The 22039-nt window shown below is 38.4% G+C and overlaps 3 protein-coding genes across 4 annotated transcripts in view; 2 read left to right on the forward strand and 1 right to left on the reverse strand.

Moving 5' to 3' along the window:
* vdac3 (voltage-dependent anion channel 3) overlaps positions 1-8972 on the reverse strand; it is a 9985-nt gene extending 1013 nt beyond the window's left edge. Inside the window, exons 1-9 of one of the 2 annotated variants that reach the window (XM_053324593.1) lie at positions 8845-8944; positions 6022-6138; positions 3505-3576; positions 3288-3337; positions 2144-2296; positions 1956-2008; positions 1595-1822; positions 1231-1381; positions 65-122 (exon numbers count right to left, since the gene is read on the reverse strand). In XM_053324593.1, coding sequence (XP_053180568.1) covers positions 65-122; positions 1231-1381; positions 1595-1822; positions 1956-2008; positions 2144-2296; positions 3288-3337; positions 3505-3576; positions 6022-6136 — 880 coding nt within the window. In that variant the 5' untranslated portion in view covers positions 6137-6138; positions 8845-8944. Of the gene's footprint in view, positions 1-64; positions 123-1230; positions 1382-1594; positions 1823-1955; positions 2009-2143; positions 2297-3287; positions 3338-3504; positions 3577-6021; positions 6139-8844 lie in introns of both variants that reach the window. The other variant, XM_053324594.1, reaches the window with a different exon arrangement.
* Positions 8973-10252: 1280 nt separating this feature from the next.
* enkd1 (enkurin domain containing 1) lies at positions 10253-14192 on the forward strand. Its single transcript, XM_053325853.1, has 8 exons — positions 10253-10448; positions 11528-11618; positions 12250-12474; positions 12694-12866; positions 12955-13110; positions 13347-13489; positions 13619-13755; positions 13887-14192. Exons 2-8 carry the CDS (start codon positions 11534-11536, stop codon positions 14045-14047), a joined length of 1080 nt encoding a protein of 359 aa, XP_053181828.1. The 5' UTR covers positions 10253-10448; positions 11528-11533; the 3' UTR covers positions 14048-14192.
* Positions 14193-15116: 924 nt separating this feature from the next.
* polb (polymerase (DNA directed), beta) lies at positions 15117-21246 on the forward strand. Its single transcript, XM_053325081.1, has 14 exons — positions 15117-15286; positions 16336-16393; positions 17081-17147; positions 18057-18131; positions 18245-18303; positions 18415-18464; positions 18661-18712; positions 18827-18881; positions 18971-19043; positions 19128-19198; positions 19313-19399; positions 19548-19615; positions 19892-20031; positions 20171-21246. Exons 1-14 carry the CDS (start codon positions 15226-15228, stop codon positions 20263-20265), a joined length of 1011 nt encoding a protein of 336 aa, XP_053181056.1. The 5' UTR covers positions 15117-15225; the 3' UTR covers positions 20266-21246.
* Positions 21247-22039: the final 793 nt, after the last annotated feature.

Genomic DNA, 22039 nt, shown 5'->3' on the forward strand with positions numbered 1-22039 from the left:
ATCAACCATGCCGGTCATGCAATCTTACAGAAGCCAGTGATTAAGAAATAGGTGATAAACTAACCAGGCCTGAGAGTTTGTGTGTATCCAACTCCAACGAGGCAGGCGTTGTTAACTTTGGCCTGTGAGGAGAAATGAAACATCATGGAACAGGTGAGCTAATTGTGAACACAGCATTAAATTGTAAAATCTTAACAAAAAGATGCAATTTTGACCAATTTGGACAGCTGAAGCCTTATTTTATATTTGAATAATCTTTTAATTTTTTGCACAGAAAGGGGCTTGTGGATTTTGGTCCCCCATCACTTACATTTTAAGTGCATTATGAAGGGATCTTCTAATGGCCGGTATGAACAGGAGGAATTATTATGGCAAGAAAAACATGTCAGTGTTCATTTGGGCTCCTGACTGTTTTAGGACAGACTTTTGAAATTGTGAATTCATGTCTATACAAATATGTCAGCTTGAGATCAGCAACTGCAGAGGAAGTTACCTGACAGATTAACCCTAAATTAATCTGACTGAAAATCTTGTTTCCCCGGTTTGTCCCAATTTGGCATGTCTTCTCTTTCGTCAAGTTTAATGTGAATGTTGAATTAGTGTTTATGGTAAATGTAATCAGTTGAAGCAATAAATTCCTCTGTGTGTGCTATAGTCACCCACAAAGCTTTGTTTCCTGCTCATGGAGTCATGTGGGCAGGTGCATACATGTACCAGGATGCATTGTGTGCAAGCTTCTAAACCGCAACCTCCAAAACCAATCTGGCAATGGAGTTACAACGGCTGAAAAGCTAAAACACTGTAAGACATACCCTCGTCCATAACATCCTCTGCACTCATATTTTGGGATGCCATTTTTTCTATTGGAAATGTAGCTCGTTTGCAATATATGGGAAAAGTTTTTGAGCACCATCTAAAGCAGGCCCCCTGGCTACCTAGAGACTAGAAATCCAAGCTGAAATAGCCTTTAGTTCTTCTTTGCCCCTAATGACGTCACCGTACACGTCAAATGCCGCCGCTGGTGCCGGAAGAACAGAAGAATTTTGCAGCTGTGACCCAGAGACACATCAGCAACAACTGTAGGCATTTTTCACACTATATCCCTACATCAGATATCTAGAGATAAGGTTGAATATTGGCAAAATGGCTGTGCAGTTCTTGTCAATATTAATTCTAGTGGGGAGTTTGTTCTTAATTAATTGTTCATGACACTTTAAAGCCAGTTCTTACAGACAGAGAGGCGTCCTTATCCAGCTGGTATTTGGCTCCAATACCAAATCGCGTGTTGTTGCTTCCGGCTGTCCAGGCCAGGTGGACCGCTGTCTCCATGTTGCTGTTCACCTTTTGGTAAATGGAGCCGCCAAACTCTGTGCCGTCGTTACTGAAATACAACAACAAAACACACTGTAAGAACTGTGAAAAACAAACAAGAAAAAGCAGAGATCAGGCTGAACTTAATGTTTTCTTCTGGGACAATGCTTCCTCTCTAATTGTTCTATCTTCATCACATCCCTTTGAGGCATTTCTGTGACCTTTGGCTAATTAAACAAAACTGCCTTTTCTAGACTCTGTTCACTGAGATGTAGTAACTCACACGTTGGTGTGAAGCTGGAAGTCACCGGCCTTGTAGCCCAGGGCAAAGTTGTTCTGGGATAGTTTAGATTTGGCAGTGTCAAAAGCCAGCTGGTAGCCAGCCAGCCAGCCCTCGTAGCCCAGCACAGCAGCTGCATGGATGGTGGGACCGGCCATGTCAAAGTCCAGGTCGCAGCCCACATTGACAAAGTCACGCTTGTAAGCAGTCTTCAGTTTGGCACTCTTCTTGCTACAGACATTGCGTGGAAAGAAAAGAGTAGATAATATAAGTATACTGCATTATTAATATATATGTAATATACTGTGCATCTGTATTATTTGTTCCATTGTTAACCTCTGATCATGAACAGGATTGGTCTTACCCGGTGTTGGGCACAAACGACGTGTCCAAAGCGAGCTTCAAACCCTTAGCCAGCTACAAACAAGAGGACATGGAGACACATAATATAAAATAAGGTCTGTTTTTAAAGCTTTTTCAGACTAGTTAAGTAAAATCATATATTCCTAAAGTACTCCATGATGTTTTTATAATATATAATAATCATGCTACCTGGTCTTCCATGGTGATTTCTGTGGTGAGAGTGTTGTCTGTGTTCCATTTCTGGTTGAAGTTGAGGCCCAGCTCCTTCACTTTATACTTGGTCTCCAGGTGGCCTCCTGACTTCCCTGTGTCTGTGTTGTTGGAGCCAGAGGTGGCAAACTCCTGTGGGACAAAGAAGGATGGAACAATGATGTGGGAGATGGAAATGGAGATGGAAAATGAGGTGGGAAGGGGAGCAGAGAGGCACGTGGCCACATTAGAGCTCAGCTACAGACACTAGAGGCAGAGATGAGAAAGCATTCATTCCCTCCTCCTCCTCTGCCACACAATCCTGAACAGGTTTGTATGGCTGGTTATTTTTTTAAGAAAAGCTACACCTTTAGGGGATATACTTCCTCAACTGAGAATGAGAAGATGTAGAGTTGAGTTGGGAAGGAAAAGTGAAAATATAGGTAGGACTGTGAGGGAGAGGATGGTTGTGAGTGTGTATCTTAGTACAGCAGCTGGGGGTAGTGGTGCCACTTTAGATGAGCTACTGCTGCTGCAAAAAAACACTTGGCAGAAAGCCTGCACACATCATCTGCACACAAACACTACTGGCTTACGCTGCAGTGGACCTGTGTTGCATCATTACATTCGCACACACACTCTCTCTTACCATCTGACAGGAGCGTCCAAAGAGGAAGCAGAAAAAAAAGAGAAAAGAGAGAAAGTTAGAACCACAGAGTTTACAGCAAATGCGGCAATGTATCCGCTCACTAGGAAAAACAAAAAGCAGCACCAAAGAAAGGGGAAACCTGTGAGTTTGGTTTGGTAGGATGTGGGAAACTCTGTATGCAAGTGCTCATTATGGTTTTACCATGGCAACATGTTTATGGCAACCAAGACACACAGCATGTCTGGACTGGAGCTAACTAAACACTTGGTGAAATGATACAACATCCTGCCCATAGGAGGAGAGGATGAAACTTGTTGGACAGCAGTGTTATTCTGCTGACACTGGCTGTTAGACTGAGTACATGTCAGGCTGCAAACACACTCTGATATGGATTGCTCTAAGGCAGTGAGTCAGCCATTTGATCTACACAGCAGAATGCTAAAAGAGAACATGAATCAAACACATCAAGCTGACAGAGATAACAGTTATACTTACAACACCACTCTGGGACTTGGTCTTAACATCCAGCTTCAGGACTCCATAGCCTGGCGTGAAAGGAAATTGAGGAAGTTAAAAAAAAGAAGAAATTACAAAAAAAGGGTGAAATAATAATGTATCTTTGTGCTGCACAGCATGACTCTGAAACAGCTGTAGCAAAAATAAACATCTGTATTTAAAAGGTCACAAATAAAACAATGTTCTCTGTACCTACCATAGCCCTTATTGAAGATGTCTTTGGCAGATTTCCCCAAGTCTGAGTATGAAGGAGGGACAGCCATTGTGCCTGAGGAAACAGATAGGCAGCTTAAGTTTTCCACGTTGATTCAGAGCAATAAAGCACCTACACATACACACACACTTCACTGCATTAATCTGACTGATGCAACATAAACGGATACTCCAGCAATTTAGTAATGCACCTCCACAGAGTTGGGCAACACATAACAGACAATAGGCAAAAACAAGAGAGTATAGGTCACACTCCAAAAACCCTACATTAAACCACAGTAAAGGCCAAAATCTTTTATATTGTTCCAGTTTGTAAAACAGATTTCATGTTAAGAGGCTCAGGTTTTTTTCAGGTTCCCTCCAGAGCAACAAAAAATATTTTAAGTACTGGTAGGTCTGTCACAATAATTACATTATTGACTTATCGTACAATAATGTAATTATCAACATCATTATGTCTATATATCGACTTATTGTATGATACATGGATATGACCTTGATCATTTTTTTTTACCTCAATATTGCCACACTTCACATTAGCAGCTAAGAGGCTATTAATGTAAAATTGGCTAAGCAAGTAGTTGCCTCCATTCCTCACTGTGCACGTCCTGAGAGGAGACTGCAGAAGAATTAAAGGTAAACTCTATCCTGGCCCATAATGACAGTCTGTGGTTTTATGGAAGCATAGCGCCACTCTCCAATCCCACCCACAGCCCCCCTTGCATTATTATGCTATTATATTATCATTAAATCAGTGGTATAAAATGATCTTCAAATGACAATAATATTGTTTATCGTGATTATTACTGAGACAATATATCGTCCAACAAAAGTAGTTATCGTGACAGGCCTAAGTACTGGAATTATATAGATATTAGATAGATAGATATACTTTTATTGATGCCAAGCTGGGAAATTACAGTGCAGCAGCAGCAGCATTATACACAGTGACGATAACAACATATAGTATAAGAATATAATGAACAAACTATACATAATAAAATAGCAAAATAGCAATAGCAAATAAAATAAAATAAAATATAAAATATATAAGTTCCTGCCCTTATGAGGAGTAACTGATCTTCACTAAAAAATGTGTTTTGACTGTTGTTTCTTCATGTGGATGTTTAAGCTTCACTGTGCAGAGTTCAACACTATAAGGCTGTTTTCACATTCGTCTGCTGAAGATGGAAACGTTTGTCTATTCTCACTGAATCTGAGTTTAAGGGCTGGGCCTTTGAGCAGGAGGTGTGACACCACTTTTATTCTGGAGCCAATCATGCTTTAATATGCAACTTACACTAGGGTTATGTAGAAACTTGAAGCCTCCAGTGCACAAATATTGACAATATGAAGTAGGAAACACCTCTTGTCCATCAGTTTAAGTTTTAGTAAAATATAAAATATTCTTATATTAATCAACTCTGGCATATTCATTCAATTTTTAAATGTGGGCGGAGGAATAGATGGAGTTTGAAGGTTTCTAAATTAAACATATTATTTTTCCAAGCAGAATAACTGGATGTTTAAAATTCAGAGGACTGTCCCTTTAAATCAATATGCTAGACCTAAAGCTCCCAACAAATACAAGCTGAAAACTTCTTGCGACACATGAAGCTCTACACCCTTGTAGAAGCAACATGTAAGTGCTGTATTCATTCGCTCACAGACAGCATCACACATCACGCTTTCCACTAAATATTTACTTGCAAACAGAGCCAGTATACATAGCGGGACGCTGCTGCCTCAGCTGGGAGACCCTTACCATCTGGAGGAGGCCTGTGTGGACACTGGTGATATACAGCTTTTCTCCTCCCCCTCTGTCTTCCATGTTACCCCTATTGATTGCCTGGCAGCAGTCCATTAGCAAGCAGCAGAGGCTGTTAAAGTAATGGGACTGATTCTCTACGAGAGAGCATCTAAAAATGTGCAGGAGCAAATATTTAAAGGACCACAGAACCATCTGATAGAGGAGTCTTCTGCATGACTTTCTGCTGTGTTTTAATATTACAAACATCCCTGTAAAGCTCTGTGCTACAAAGATATATAATTTGTATGGTGTGTAAAGAAATACTATGCAAGCGATGGCAGGAGAGCTAACATAAGCAGCAGCAGGTTTGGTTAGTCAGCAACTAAGAGTCCTGCAAACCACTGCACTGCACCGGGCTTCAGACAGTCATCAGGGTCCCCTGAGTCAGTGTGTGTGTGTGTGAGTGTGTGCATAATTCAGTGTGTGTGTGTGTGAAGATATTTTTTGACAAGGTGACTTTGCAGGAGCGAATATCCTGCATTCACTTATAATGTAAAAACGGTCTGTTCTACTGTTCCCCTAAATGTTAATCTCACTTATCGCATTTCTTCTGCAAAGGATCAAAATGTTGTCACCAGAATCAAACACAATAGAATTAGACAATCATTTTGAGAAAGATTAATGTTGATCAAGGGACCCTGATGATGCGTCATCTGTCTCTACACATACGCACAACCCCCTCACACTCACCATGTCCCTTGTGTGCGTGGTGTTGACATGTCACACACTCGCCTTTGTTCTCTGCCTGCATGTCTTTTCCTGTCTTGTCCTCCTGCACCACACTCTCCACTTTTTTCTCTGTCATGTCTTTTCAGAAGAGAAAAATGCAAGGAGGGGAATAATAGAGAACTTTGGCAAAGTAGTCCTGCACTGTTTTTAGCAGCAACAGCACAATATGCGGGCTTGTCTACAGCCGCTGCCAATATTAGCGTGTTGGTTGAGCATGCAGTCGTAGTTGGCGTGTGTTCTACGCAGAATACTGTCCAACTATTGCATCACATTGTACAGTATGTGCATACACCTGCAAATGATGAACGTATGTTCTTTGTGCGCAACATGCAAACAAGATAAGGTCTGTGAGCAGAACCTGAGAGATGGCACATTTATTGCTGATATGATGGAAGATTGCTACAAAACGATAATCTACGACAATGCACCTACGAGAGCACAGAAAAAAATTGCACATTGTATGGATAAGTATGGATAAGGGACTTGCCAGAAAAACTGCTTCAACTGCACTTTTAAAAAGCCCATGAGTCATTCACCTCTCTTGTGTCACCTATAATCAGAGGAGCAGAGGCCTATATGTAATCTGTCTCCAAATTTGCCCTTTCCACATTCATATGTCGTGGTGTTGGTTAAGATCGCCATCTTTCTAATGCACAAACACCTGTCATACCTCATAAAACGTGTTAAAGAGTCCTGCCTGTCTCTGCGTCCTGCATTTCTCATACTCGGAGCAACTGTGTGCCAGCTGAGCAACATTTTGCTGACTGCGCACAATTCCTAGACTGTCTTTGTCACTTCACCTTCTCAACACTTCTATCACCGCACAGACCATTTTTGACCCTTTCGCTCCTGGCCTTCATCCCTTAGTCGCAACAGTCTAAATTTAGCCTCCGGTAAACCTGACACTACGACACATGGGCCAGGGATTTCAAAATGGGTCCTCCTTGCTACAGGTTCAGTCTTTTAATGCCCCTATAAAAATCAATGTATCTGTCCTCATTGAGCCTCAAAGCTGTATGTATATGTAAACACACTCCCCCTTCGCCTGTTGTCTAAACCTCTCTGTTCAGCTGCAGCCGGGTGACCGAGCTCAAAGGTCAAAATGAGACCAATAAACAACAGAAACATGTGAAAGGAAAACCACCACACACAAAAAAACAAGATGGTGGATGCAGCTGTTGACAGACAAACACAGTCAAATAGTACAAATACAAATCTCTGTATTTTTCCAATTAATGTGCAGGTTTATGTGTCATTTACATTTAACACATTATCACTTGTGAACAAAGAAGTTGTTTTGTGAAGAGATTCATGAAGAACATCATATTTTGTGACAATTTCAACTCACACAGTCAAGATCTGCCACTAATAAAGCTCAAAAAGTGTAAACCATCTTTTTAGTATATAAAATGGTGAGAAATTACCAATTTTCTTGTATTCTTAAAAGAAACCAGCAATACTGTCTATGTTGTACTTCAAAACTGTCTAGTAAATTATGAAAATGTGTTAATTTAACTCATAATTTAATCTACAACTCATAATGTTCTTATTTATATGTGTAGTGTTTTACATGTGTATGATTAGTCATTCATGTTAGACACGTACTAATTAACAGATAGTGAACCCCAAACTATAAAATTGTGTAAACAGGCAGTTACCCAACCCTGTTCAAACCCTCTGATAACGTGAAACCAAGACAAGTGTGTGTGTGTGTGTGTGTGTGTGTGTGGCATATAACAGGAGGAATGTGTGTGTATGTGAGATAAGGTCAAGAGCAGTCAAGTTACACTAAGACAATTTATAGCTTGGATGTAAAGCGCATAGGCTGGTGGTGATGTGTTTGCTCCATAGTCACATCAAATGTATAATGAGTTAGACCGTTGAGGGTGCACACCTGTTCTTATATCATATGATTACTGATTAGATTTCTCACCTACAAATCAGGTTAATAAATACACACAGTCCTGATTTCAGAACTTTGGATAGCGACCCTATCACAGACCATAATCTCCTATTAATATTAAAAACAACTAAAAAAAACCCCACAGGTTTCACTTTTACCTCCAAGCTGACCTTGAGGTTTCACTTGTATACTAAATACTCACAACTGTCGATGTCTACTGCTCTGTCTATAACAGCCCTGATAGCTACAAATTGTAGTAACATAGGAAGGAGTGTGTAAAGGTAGCAGTGCCAGAAGATAACAGGCCTCTGATATGTGACCGTTCGTGGACCTTGTGCCTTCACAGATGAAAGGTTTAACAAGATTTCACGTGTCCCTGTCCCATAAGCACAAATGAGTGTTTTTTATCTGCCAGATGTGTCCACCTCTGGTTTCCATTGTTCGTGCGTCAGTGAGTGTTGTGCAGCTGCTTACAAACACAGCATAATCCTCACTTTTTAAAAAACACATCCTTTATAATTTATGTTATTACATCGTGGAGGCTGCCCTGCAAAGATACAATATGCCACTTTAAATAGAATAACACCCTCTCTGAGCGCCATAGCTATCAGTACTCGCAAATTCATTTCACCTAGTACACGGATCAATTCAGAGGCAGTTTACAGCTGTGAATTTCAGTGAACTAATGTGATGCACAGCAGGCCTGGACTGGATTTAAAACCCTGGTGGTTGGCACACCCGCTTGCTGCGCTGCCACCCCCTTTATGTGTGACTCATATCTCGCTGACTGTCAACAGCTGTGGAAAAACATGCAGTTAAACCGACATTAAACCATAACTTTTTTTAAAGTAAGATTGTAGTAAAAGTGCATTATTTCTTACCTGTATTTGTGTGGCGGAGTGTGCAGAGTTTGTGAGCGCTGGTCACTGCAGCAGCGGGGCACTGTGAAGGAGAAACACAGACGGTCACACTGAGCAGGCGCAAGTCAGACCTCCGGCCGAGGGAGGGGCCATTGTGCAATTGACATTGAGAAGAAACTTGCAGTTTGTAAATGTTTTACACATGAGGATCACATAGACCACAATGTCAGCACATATGCGGAGAAAATCCATAGTGCTCAGGAAGTTTGGGAGAGGCTTGTCTGACAGTATCATCCCAATGTTCCAATAATATTCATGGTAATAATAGGGTTTATTAGGGTTTATTATATCCCAATTCCAAAACATATTATAGGATACGTATAGGCTATCCTTTTTGTATAGTCACTTAGATTTGAAAACTAAAAATTAAAACGGATTTAAATGTGTCCAAGGCCACTAAAGAACATTCAAATCTGAGAAATCGTGGTACACTGCAACAACTCAACATATTAAAGATGAATGATGATAAATTTAAAATTATGATATGGTCCATTTTTTCATAATAGCCACTGCCAGTGTGAACCAAAGCAGGGGGGATTTATATGTATTTATTAAAGTACTGTACTTGTTTTTGGTGTAATAAGACTCTTGCACCGCTTGGAGGCAATGACCGCTAGCAGGTGACTTTAGTCCAATGTGCCCTTAAACTGGACTGTCAGGCAAACCTTAATCACAGATTGCGTGAAATGTACCAACCTAGTACAGTCCTACGATCCTATGGTTAGCTATAGCCTACTTGAATTTAAGAGTAATATAGTTCAAATGTTGGGTCTGGCAGTGGTAGCCCTAGTAGAATAACTGTTTGAAGGTTTGAAGTCAGCCTGCAAGGCAAAACTCAGCGACCATTATAATACAACAGAAATAAACCTGCTAGAACTTTCTTAAAGGACATCAACACAGGTGAACAGGCTCGGTACTGAAACGCTGTTAAACAAGGGCGATTTAGACCCCTTTTAGGGATGCTCAAGTACCCCTAAATTTGATCTAAGCACCCCTAAAAAATAAATAAATGATCATTGTATTTTTTCCCCTAAAAATTCAAATGGTTTTATTTTAACAGCTTTACTTTGTATAGTTCTGTCATTAATATTGTCTTTCCCTCAGGGTTTATTGTCTAACTTAGAGTTATGTCACATTGTCATTAGGAGCTGAGCCCCATAAAGGTCTGATCCTAGAATCGCCCCTGCTATTAAATATTAAATAATCAGTTACAGTATTGTTATTGTTATCGCGTTATATTATCACTATCTGTAATCCATGCTCCAATCTAATGCGTCAAATATTAACCGACTCTAACTGCAAAATGTGTGGGCTGTGGCTGTGTAGTCTATCGCTGTGTTCCTTGTTTCTAGTAGACCTTTAACCGCTTATCAGTGAAAGGAATTGGATGAATTTTCTGTCGCAGACTCTATTTGGGGAAGTTTTTTCTTCTATCTGATCTAGGTCTGTGCGCGGCAGGGGCTCCGTTGCCATGGTGACGGATATTAAAACAAGCGGCGTTGATCCGAGCGTCATCAGTGTGCGTGGACCAAATCCCCAAACTGATAAACAGGACGATATTAAAGGTATTGATGCTGTCTCTTTGTTTTGTTAGTTAGTTAGTTAGTTAGTTTAGTGCAGTTAAACTGGCTGCAAGCTGCTGTTGTTTACATAGGATTCATCTCACGTCGAATGAGCTCGCGTTGATTAGCTAATTTTGCAACAAAGATTGATCAAAATGTTGATCAGTAGCATTAGCAAGCATTGTGATGTACTTATTGATATGAATGACTTGATTTATTCATTCAATGATTTTATTTGAATTTTAACCTGTCTGTGGGGTTTATTATAGCCTATTCAATTATTTGTATTTTATTGAAAGCTGCAGTAAGCTGTTGCACCCCTGCAGGCTTATTATCTTGCTTAAAGACCTACTCCTTCCCCCTTTCTTTGGATTACAATTCATATCTGATATGTTGTTTCCTAGGGCTGGGCAATATGGATAAAATCAAATATGACAATATTTTTGACCAAAATGTCTCAATATCACAACAATATTGTAGGTATGACTATTGGTTGCTTTCACAAAATATTTACACAATATTTTGTAATAACTTATCATCTGTAATGTGGATATAATGACAAAGTGGGTAAAGGCAAATAATAAAAGAGCAAGAACAGTTTGATAAGTTCAGAAAATTACATAATTTCACTGTAATACAACCTTTAAAACCAGGGAAAAAAACCTTAGCCATATCACAATATTATTATGTCCAAATTCTAAGACGATATCTAGTCTCATATCACAGTATCGATATAATATTGATACAGTACCCAGCCCTATTGTGTCCACAAAAAAAGTCCAATCCTTAAAATGTAATCAACTCCTTCTTTCTTATTAGAAGTTCTAATGTATAGGCAAGTATATATTTAATATGATAACTTTAACTGCTGGACACTTGATGTCTTCTACTTCTCTGTAAACTAAATTCTCAGTGTTGTGCATTTCCACATCACACACATACATCATTCTGCACAGTGAAGCTTACACATCCAGCTGTAGAAACAATAAGAAAAACATTTTTGAGTGGAAGAGGACTTTAATTTTAAAGCCAATGTTCAGTTTATCACTGTATTTGCTGACATTGTAACTGTCAATTTACAGCTTCTGATGTGTGAAGGGCCTTCATCAATATCTGGGCCAATCCCCCCGGATCCCTCTCTGTTTCCTCAGTACTACAGACGACCTGCTTCAGGTTAGATACAGTCAGATGTGCTGTTATATTAAAACCCTCTTTAAACACAATTTACTCTGTATCAATTCAGCAATATTGAACAGTAAATATCAGCCTGTCTCTCTGCAGATAATTATTCAGTTTAATAGAAATAACATGCAAAGTCTACATTTTGGGTGATTTTTTTTTCTTTAGACTTGCATGAATACAATTGGTTTGTATTTCAGAATGAAATGCATAGATCATTTGTAAAGGAAACACCATTTGATTCACAACTTGATTGGTACATTATCAGCCAAAAACAGAGTAATCAAGAGTAAAAACTAATTAATTTAAAGCAAAAATATGATTAGGTGTGCTATAAATAGAGTGCTAAATTTGAGAACAATGGCTGCTCCAACATCGTGCATCGTGGTTTGTTTGTGTTTGCTGTTGTATTTGAATGGACATTTTGGGACCACATTATATCATCATTCATGCTTGATTGTATGATTTCTTTTCTCTTAAAGTTTAAATCCTTCACCACTTTTATAAATAATTCCTAGGCACATCCGATCTAGGAAACTGCCTTTTAGTGTAACCTGCTTTCTGAGTGTATTTGAAATAAATATTTCACTGAAGTGACCTCATTTAGTCTTCTGTCTTTTTCCAGCTCGTGGTCGTTTAGAGGGAAACAAGGACGAGACTTTGGCCCTGCTCTCACGGCCACAAGCTTCAGATGCTGTGTTGCACACTGGCTGCTACAGCGCTCGTACCCCAGCACATCCTCCACGCATTGGTCCCAACGCACTCCATATTCTGGAGCGAGGACAGAGAGGGGTCGTTGGGGAACTACTCAAACTAGATGGGGTCTCTATCACACCAGCTCCCAGACAGAGTAAGTGCATTAGATTTTTTAAGATTTGCAAATTGGGTGCTATTCAAAAAAGAGCTTTCCCATTTGGTGTTGAAGGCAGGTGTCAGTGTGTATTCTTATTCCTAGTTTTTCTATTTTTGATTAATAACCAGTGTGAATAAATGTTTGAATGAGCACACCTGACCACATTTTAAAATAATAAGTAATTTAGATGTACTTTGTGACCCCCTTGGCCCTCAGAACAGCGAGTACATGACTTCGGTAAAGAGAATGTGCGTCGGCTGCGGGAAATCCAGAAACGCTGCAAAGAGCTGGAGGCTGAACGAGCACAGTCCCGACCTGTTCCAGTCAAAGCCCTTTGGACCTCCTCCAAATACGAGAATGTCCCATCCAGAGTCATGGCCCAGCTACAGGTAACAAGCATGTCTGGTCTTAAAAGACATAAGTCCTTGAGTAGTGTAATTTACCTCCAGATCCGTTTTAATCCAGTCTTTCATGCAGGTCTCTGGCCCAACTGTTAAACCACAGTGTCAAAACTTCCTGAGGGGTCACTCCAGCAGTGCATCTACTCCTATACCAAGACCAGCCTCAAAACCCTCTCCTGTGGATATGCAACGCCGTGACTCTTGCACCTCTACACAGGAACAGGACTTGCAGGTAAGAATAGCCATTAAATGTGTACTTATTGATACACTCACATTTTACGTTACATGATAAATAACCAAATCAAAGGTAGTATATTGATTATACCATTTGTCTGTGTAAGAAGAAGTAAAGGGCAGGGTTTACAACTCTTGTCTGTTGCCCTAAAATGTTTTATTAAACAAATAACATGAATATGCATCTGCAGGACTTGCTGTTTGTTTAAGTTCTTTATGAATATGTGGGCACAGTTACAGATTAAAGGCCAGACAATAGACTTCATAAAATATAACGCACGAGCTGCAAGAAAGACTGCGCTGCATCGGTCCCAGTCCCTTACAAACCTCCAAGATAAGCCAGTGCCCAGTGCTGTCAAAGGACAAGTGCCACAGTAGTGAGTATTCTCATGCCAGATCTTACCTTAATCATAATAAACTTAAAAGAAGCCTGTTTGGTAGGAACACACAATTTTATTTTGATATACATTAACTGTTCTCTCTCATTGACACTTATACACCCACAGTCTTAAGGAAAGGAAGGAGCAGTGGCGTAAAGAGGAGGAGGAGAGGAAGAAGAATGCACCTGATCCCGCCACTCCAGCCGGTCACACCCTGATGCCCGAGAGTGAAAGACTGGAAACACTGCAGACCCTCAAAGACAGTATGCCTCTGTTGCTCTTTATCTCTGCTTTATTCATAATGGCAACATTTAGTAAAGTGATGTACTGTATGAATGGTGAATATTTGGCTTTCTAATAATGTTGCTCTTGTTTTCTTTTTTTTTCTCCATAGCCCACCGCTCCCTGGTGACAGAGCTGCTGTCGCTCCCACTCAAAGCCGACAATCTGAGTTTTCGCTCACGGCGGGCTCATCTTGATTGTAGGCTTTCAGAAATCGAGGAGGCCATTAAAATATTTTCCAGGGACAAAGTATATATAAAAATGAATTCCTAACACACAAGAAAGAAGATTAGGAGATGGTCCCTTAACGCCATCTGCTGATGGGATTTCTTTCATTTTGTCATTACATTTTTTCACATAACACTGAACCTTGTAACACAGCTTATTACGCAAGAATTGTGAGTAGAGCTGCGATGATTAGTCAATTAATCAATTGGTTGTGAGCTATTAAATTAATCGCCAACTATTTTGTTTGCTTAATGGTGCTTTTTCATCCTTTTACTGAATATCACGAACATACAGACATTCTGCAGTTTTTATAGAAAATATGCGTTATGTGCAATTAAAAATATAATTCAAAATATTGTTGTCCCATGTCTGTTTGTTACTTTTTTATGATTAACTTCTTTAAGGATCCAGCACCCAGTCTTCAAGATCTAATCAGGAATTGAGCGCATTGTGTCTTTTTATGTTTTAAAAATAATGAAAAAACAAAAAATATATATATATTATCACACAAGAAATGTGAAACAGATATATAGATAGATAGATAGATAGATAGATAGATTGATGGATAGGTAGAGATACTTAATTGAGCCTTCACAGGAAATTGCTTGGTTTACAGCAGCTACATCCACACTTTAGACAGCCAGACATAACCACATAGAAACACATCTCTAACTATCCAATGGAAAAAAAACTATTACTAAATATACTCAAAAGTTGTACTAATAAAACAAATACATGTATCTAAAACATATAACACCTAACAATATCTAAAACAAGGGTATCAAACATATGGGACAGGGGGTCCAATCTGGCCCACTGGACAAGTTGGCAAAGTATGAAAATTGCTTAAAAGTCATTCAAATATTTTTCTGCTGCTTCAGACATTTTTACACCCTGATCAGAATACAATTATATAAAAAACAATTCATACTTATTGTGATCAACATATTTAAACCATTCAGATACTTCATAGTACATCAATGTACTGTAGGAACATTTGTGTCGTGTCCTATGGTCGTGTCATCATTTTGGGTATCTATGACGTAGACGTACGCTCCTCCCCTTACGCTGTACGTGTTTCGGTCATTGTTCAGTTTGAGCTAGCAGGCTAATGTGCTTGTGAGAGGCTAGCTAAAGACAAAGACTTGTTTACTTTTCGTTCATTCATGCATAAAAGATAGTTGGAAGTTTCAGCGGACATTTGAGAATTTGTAAATTCAACAATGAGCAAGAGGAAAGCGCCGCAGGAATCCCTAAATGAGGGAATAACAGACTTTCTTGTCGGTATGTGAAGAGGAGTCTTTTGAGCTTAGCTAACATTAGCCAGCATGACATCCGTGTTGATGTTTTTAATAATAATAATAATAATAATAAATAAGCTGTATATATTAGTCAAAATATACTTAAGGATCATGTTATTTTTTACATGTGGTGTCTGTGTTGATTGGAAGTAAAATAATGGTTTCTCGGAGGCTGATAGTCACTGTCATGTCATTTAAATGTCCCCTGCCTTCAGCTGAGTTGGCAATAAACCAGATGTGGAAGAGACATTCAGATCATTTACTTAAGTAAAAAGTACCAACAAAGCAATGTAAGAACTCTCACAACAAGTAAAAGTCCCCCATGAAAAATCCAACTGAAGTGAAAGTCCAGTAGTACAAGCAGCAAAATGTACTCAAGAATTAAAATGAACGTATCAATTTTGTCCCTCTGGCTAATATAGTATTATATATGACATCATTAGACTATTAATAGTGAATTATCAGTGTGTAAGCAGCATGTTACTGTTGTTGGAAGTGGAGCTAGTTCATATACAGTTAGATGGTTAATTTAACTGGTTCCCAACCTAGGGGTCTGGCCCCTTCAAAGGGTCACAAGATACATCAGGGGGGTCATGAGATGTTTAATGGAAGAGGAAAGAAGAAAACACAAAGTTCTGATACACAAGTCTGTTTTCATTTTTTGAACTTCCTTGTTCCCTGTAAACTCACATGGTTTACAGGAAAAATCACTATTTGGTGGAGCTGTTAACAACTCAGAAACATCTGAAATGTGACCCCAACTACACACTACTCCTAGTAAGATGTCAAAAGCCAAAAAACACTGGTTTAATCTTTAACAATATGTTCTGTGTTTAAAAGCTTGTTATATTTCCCTCAGAAATTTTGTGGAGTGGAAGTGTAAATCAGCGTGAAATTGAAATATGTAGGTAAGGTGCAAGTACCTCAAAATTGCACTTAAGTACAATACTTGAGTAAATGTACTTAGTTACTTTAAACAAGAGAAGGATGAGAGAAACGGGAAGTCATGCAGTGTTTTATTTTTGTTTCCAGAACTGGCCAACTACGAGAAAAATGTCAACAGGGCGATACACAAGTCCAATGCTTACAGGTAAGCACTGAAGCCTCAGCAGTAATGAGGTGAGCTTTGTACAAGGATGATGGTTTCGTGACTGTTCATGTATTAGCATGTAGTGACAGATATGTTTAAATATACACATTCATTGGTTGTCATAGAAACACATTCACTCAGTTCGCAATTTAGTAGTTACACCCAGTTATTGAAACAGCTCTGCAATAAATCATACCTTTATGATTGAGACTGTTAATAGAGGAGATGATTCAGCTTCATGGTCATGTTGAAGGGTTTTGTTTGTGGTGCAACAACTTTTACTTTGTTTTTTTTGTCCATCGCATTTATGTCAAATAAGGTAGACTAAAAATTGAACACCTCAATATGAAACACGTGTAACGCAGCACTCCTCAAGATAGTTTCAAATAAAGCTGGTGTGTTTAGGGCTGCCACTATATTCACTTTATTGTCATTAAAGACGACTGAAGACACAACAAAATAGTCACATTTGAGAAACTGCAATCAGAGAATTTGGACATTTTAGTCTTGAAGAATCACTCCAAACAACTAATGCATATTCAGAATAATTGGCAACTAATCAATTATTCGACTAATAATTGCAGCTCATGTATTTCACCTTGTTGTACCTAGAATTCAGGAGAAATGTGTTTCTATTAGTGCGTTGTTTTGCCATTACAGATAATTTCTCTTGTGCTTTGTCAACAGGAAAGCAGCTTCTACCATTTCAAAGTACCCCACCAAGATTAGAAATGGTGAAGAGGCCAAGAAACTGGTATGTTGGTGTTTTTTTAACACAATATAAATGCCAAAAAAAAAAAGATATTGTGACAATGGTCTGGAGGTTTAATGAGATTTCATATGGCAAACACATAGTAAAGTAGTGTACCGAACTTCAATAAATCTGTTATTGTGAAGCTTGATGTATGGGTCAGAAAGTCACCCAGTAAATGTTTCAATTGAGTGGTTTCTTTACTTTCTTGGTTGTTTTCTTGGTTCCAGTCACTTTGTTCACCCTGTGATCACTTTCATAGAAGGCATCTTGAAGCCAGTCGTGTTATATGCAGCCACTATAATGTTTATATTAATACGAATTAATGTCAAATAGAGACCATTTAAAAGTGATGCATCAGCTGAGTATTCTGTTATCTTTAAATGGCTGCAGTGACATGAGACAGGACCACCATCACACCATTGTCTGCCATAAGTGGAAAAGCCAGAGTAATGTTCAATCTTCATCCGAAGTAAATTGATGATGATTGCTTGATTTCCTACTTTACATTTAATTATTCATATTACAGTTTTCTAATTACACCATAACAGTTTTTGTTGGCTGTCCACTCCTGTGTTATTTTCTTGTTGACATGTCAGATTCAGTGTGTATTATAGTTTAATTTTAAATTCCCTCAGTAGAAGCTCTGTTGAACTTGGGATCAGGACAAATGCTTGTATCTTAGCTGCTTTCAGATGATTAATTACAGAGTAATGATGTCTGGAAACTGGAAATGACTCCATCATTGTTTGTCCTCTGTGCGACTAATGTGCTCATGTTACTGTTGTGTGTTATGTGATGCCCTCTGCTGTAGCCTAAAAATGTCTGTCAACAGCCACCCTGCACATCTTACATAATCCCTGCAGATTATGATGTTTAGCGCCCTCGTGTTGGTTTTTTACATTTCAATAGGATGGTGTTGGAGCTAAAATAGCCGAAAAGATTGATGAGTTCCTACAAACTGGGAAGCTACGGAAGCTGGAAAAGGTGAGTCTTGGGGCGTGGGAATACATAATTCATGCCACATTGTATCAGTTTAATAATACCTTAAATGTAGCACCCTACTCAGACTGATGCACTACTTTTATATTTTCTTTTAGATTCGAACTGATGACACCAGCTCTTCAATCAATTTTCTCACTAGAGTAACTGGAATTGGGTATGTGTTAAATGTTACTAAATCCAATTAAAAAACCTACTGATTGTTTTATATGGACATTTACTCTTACTTCATATAATAAACCCTTAATCTCTTGGCTTTCAACTTCAGCCCTGCTGCCGCCAGGAAGTTTTTTGAAGAAGGGGTGAAGACATTAGATGGTTTGTTAACCAGATTACTCACAAAATGTTGCTTAAGCTAAATCTTGGTCTGCAGGCTTTCATATTTTATCTGACATACACTATATTGTCAATAAATTGGTTCATTAAATGTAGCACACTATGAATGTGGGGTTTTGGTATTGAGGTTGTTGGGATTTCAGATGAGCAATGTGCTTTTTTATTGTTTTATTTTTAGATTTGAAAAAGATCGAGCACAAGCTAAACCATCATCAGCAGATCGGACTCAAGTGAGTTTGGCTAAATGCTAAAAAGTTTGTAACTTTTAAGTTTAAAAAGGTCATGAATATCCTTAAGACTTCTTCTCTTTGGCTCTGTTTAATGGATTGTTTTATTGCCTTCAGGTATTTTGAGGAATTTGAGAAAAGGATTCCACGAGCTGAGATGGAACAGATGGAGGTGATCAAACATTAAGATTTTTTTATTTTGACCATCAAATTAGTTTTATTTAAAGTTTTCTTACACTGTGTGCTCATGTCCTCATTTAGACTCTTATTATTGGAGAGTTGAAGAAGGTCGATACAGAATATATTGGAACAATCTGTGGAAGTTACAGGCGAGGTAATAATCACAATCATTTTCAGTTAATTATAGCGTTTTATACCCTGGTAATCTAATATTGTTTCACATGTTCATCATTTCCAGGTGCAGCATCCAGTGGTGATATTGATATTTTGCTGAACCACCCAGACTACACCTCTCAGACTGAGAAACAAGTAAAACTTCTTCACTGAAGCTCAGTTACTGTGTTGTCAAAACGGTTTGTTTCCATGCATCATAATTTCACATCTTTTTACAATTAATTTTGTTCCATTCATCATCTTTTCCAGCCCAAGCTCCTCCATGCCGTGGTCGAACATTTGGAGTCCATTGGGTTTGTGACTGACACTCTGTCCAAAGGAGACACCAAGTTCATGGTGAGGCTGCTGTTTACTTCGTCCAATGTGCTCGTGCTCTGCTGTGTGCATTTGATGTTGTGATTGGTAACGCAGTTAGTACAGTAACTGTACCCAACCCATATAGCGCATGACTGTGGTCACGATGTGCTTGATCTTGTTTTTCTAGGGAGTTTGCCAACTGCAACAGAGTGATGAAGATGAGGAGGAATTCCTTCACAGGCGTATTGATATAAGGTGCCATTTTTTATTTTGCTTTTAACATTTATATTGTAGGCTGTAGATACTGTGTGTAGAGCAACATGGTTAATGTGAGTTAATGAGAAGGGATCCAGTGTGTTGCTAAAGAATCCTTAATCCAAATATGTGACTGTTTTACATAATTTTGTTTGTTAAGGGGATCAGTACACGATCATGTCTTTACCTCCTTTAGCCAGAGGGCCCATTTGAATGTGTAAACCTCCTCTATAAACCGTTCTGCTCTCTGACTGTCCTTTTGATCATTGCCTTAAGGTTAATTCCCAAGGACCAGTACTACTGCGGCGTGTTGTACTTCACAGGAAGCGATATCTTCAATAAGAACATGAGAACTCATGCTTTGGAGAAGGGCTTCACTCTTAATGAGTACACCATACGACCACTTGGAGTCACTGGTGAGTCTCAGTCAAATATGCCAAAAATGAACTTCTGAACTCTTTCCTGGCCATGTGTCACTTTTGCCATGAGTTAGTAACTAATGATTAATGCTTTCATCTTTTTAATATCAGTTATTTTTTTGTGGCTCTGTTGTAGGTATAGCAGGGGAGCCTCTGTTGGTGGATAGCGAGAGAGACATCTTTGAGTACATCCAGTACAAATACAGGGAGCCCAAGGACCGCAGCCAGTGAGGCAAATCACAGCTTTGATGCAAACAAGACGTGGAGCGTGTTTACAGATTGTGTACCCGTTGATATACCATTCAACTTTGTTACCGGAAGAAATACTATGAAAATAATTTTAAGTGTCTGGACATTTGTTTCTGTCTTTAAACTATTATTATGCTCAGCATCTGTGACATTTTAAACATACACATACACATACAAACACACAGAAATGATCTCTGGTTCATTTCTTCATTGTCAAGTTTCATTGTGAAGACTTTGGGGCTTGTTTTTAAAAAGAAACCTTTTAAATCATGTTCAACAGTACTTCTTACCTCCCACACTACTTTTTTAATCTATATACTAAAAAGGGATTTTTGGATGCCCGTACAACAGTCTACAGAGAAGCAGTCTAGATGTTGGCTGGCTTCTGTTACAGTCACTCCCATTATGTTTGTTGCCAATATTTTGCTGTAAAATAGTTTTCCTTAAAAATAGTGCCCTTAAAAATAAGCAGTTGGCTGCATGGTGCAAAGATGTGCTAATGTATGGTTGTTTCACATTTTGACAACACAGCAGAATAAATGTTTTTCTCCTTAACTGTGTAAATGTAATGCGTGTCATTTTGAAAATATTTCTGATCAGGTCTGGGCAAGTAAATGAATTTGTGGTTGTACTGTTAAATTCAAGTGGGTAATAAATAAGACTTAGACTGTTAGGTCTTTCAACCAAAATGCATTTTTCTAATCGATAAGTGTGTAAATATGACTGTTAAACTGGTAGACTTGATAAATATTTTATTTGGTTTTGTGAAAATGATTGTGTTTTTTTAGGTCAGAAAATGATCGTATCTTCAGGGAAAAACAGTAGATACAATAAAGTCAGGTTACTGTGAAAGAAAAGTATATCCCGGTGATACAGATTTCAATCTGTAACACGCAACTTAAATATTAGGTTCAGGAGGTTCATGAAGTTATGTATGTGGATGGTTGTGAATAAAGAATTGTAATAATACAGTTCAATTTTTGGTCTCCTGCTCAGTGATGGGAAATGTTGGTGGGAATTGTAGAAACAACTTTTACTTGCGTACAACTGAAATGAATTGATATTTGTACATTATGTCTTGTATTTTCTGAGTGGTACAACACATTTCCATATTTACAGTAGTCTTGATACATATTATTGTGAAAATGGGTACTTAGTAAGGTGCAGTATAATGTGTTTCTTTTTTTGGCTGGTTTGCTTTTACAGTGATATATTTAACCATTACATCTGGCAAAATTCCAAATAGTATTGCCAAAAATTGGTGCTAACCACACCATATTAATATCAATGACAATATCAGTATGCAAATTTCGCATCTGTCTACAACCAAGTACCGAACGATTAACTGCAGATATAACTAATAAAATAAAAAAAATAAAGTATTATAATTATAATAAAATAACTAAATAATTGTTAATTACTCTCTTGGCCACTATAGCCTATCTTATTTTGTCACGTTATAACGCTATGAAAGCTTCCTCTTAACCACATAATGTCTTCTTATCATGACACTTGCTGTAAAGAGTAAAATTATACGATAAAGGTTTCCTATACCGCTGGCATGACAACGTTTTTTAGTAAAAAATTAAAATGTTTTGACGTACTGTCATTTTGTTATCTTATTACCAAAATATAATTCACAAATGTCTATAATTAGAAACAGGGGAAAAACAGGATAAAGTTAAATTAATTCCTGATATTTATCATCTCGGTGATATCCCTAAAGTCAGGCATGGGCCATGGGCAAGTTATTTAC

Source organism: Scomber japonicus, chromosome 9, assembly GCF_027409825.1.
Source record: "Scomber japonicus isolate fScoJap1 chromosome 9, fScoJap1.pri, whole genome shotgun sequence".
In the NCBI taxonomy this organism is placed as follows: Eukaryota; Metazoa; Chordata; class Actinopteri; order Scombriformes; family Scombridae; genus Scomber; species Scomber japonicus.

Coding starts and splice junctions, on each gene's coding strand:
- polb (XM_053325081.1), top strand. CDS start 15,226: ATGAGCAAGAGGAAAGCGCCGCAGGAATCCCTAAATGAGGGAATAACA. Junction 18,304..18,414: donor ACTAGAGTAACTGGAATTGG/GTATGTGTTAAA, acceptor TTTCAACTTCAG/CCCTGCTGCCGCCAGGAAGT. Junction 19,044..19,127: donor CTGTGGAAGTTACAGGCGAG/GTAATAATCACA, acceptor CATCATTTCCAG/GTGCAGCATCCAGTGGTGAT.
- enkd1 (XM_053325853.1), top strand. CDS start 11,534: ATGTGTGAAGGGCCTTCATCAATATCTGGGCCAATCCCCCCGGATCCC. Junction 12,867..12,954: donor GAGTCATGGCCCAGCTACAG/GTAACAAGCATG, acceptor TCTTTCATGCAG/GTCTCTGGCCCAACTGTTAA. Junction 13,111..13,346: donor CACAGGAACAGGACTTGCAG/GTAAGAATAGCC, acceptor ATGTGGGCACAG/TTACAGATTAAAGGCCAGAC.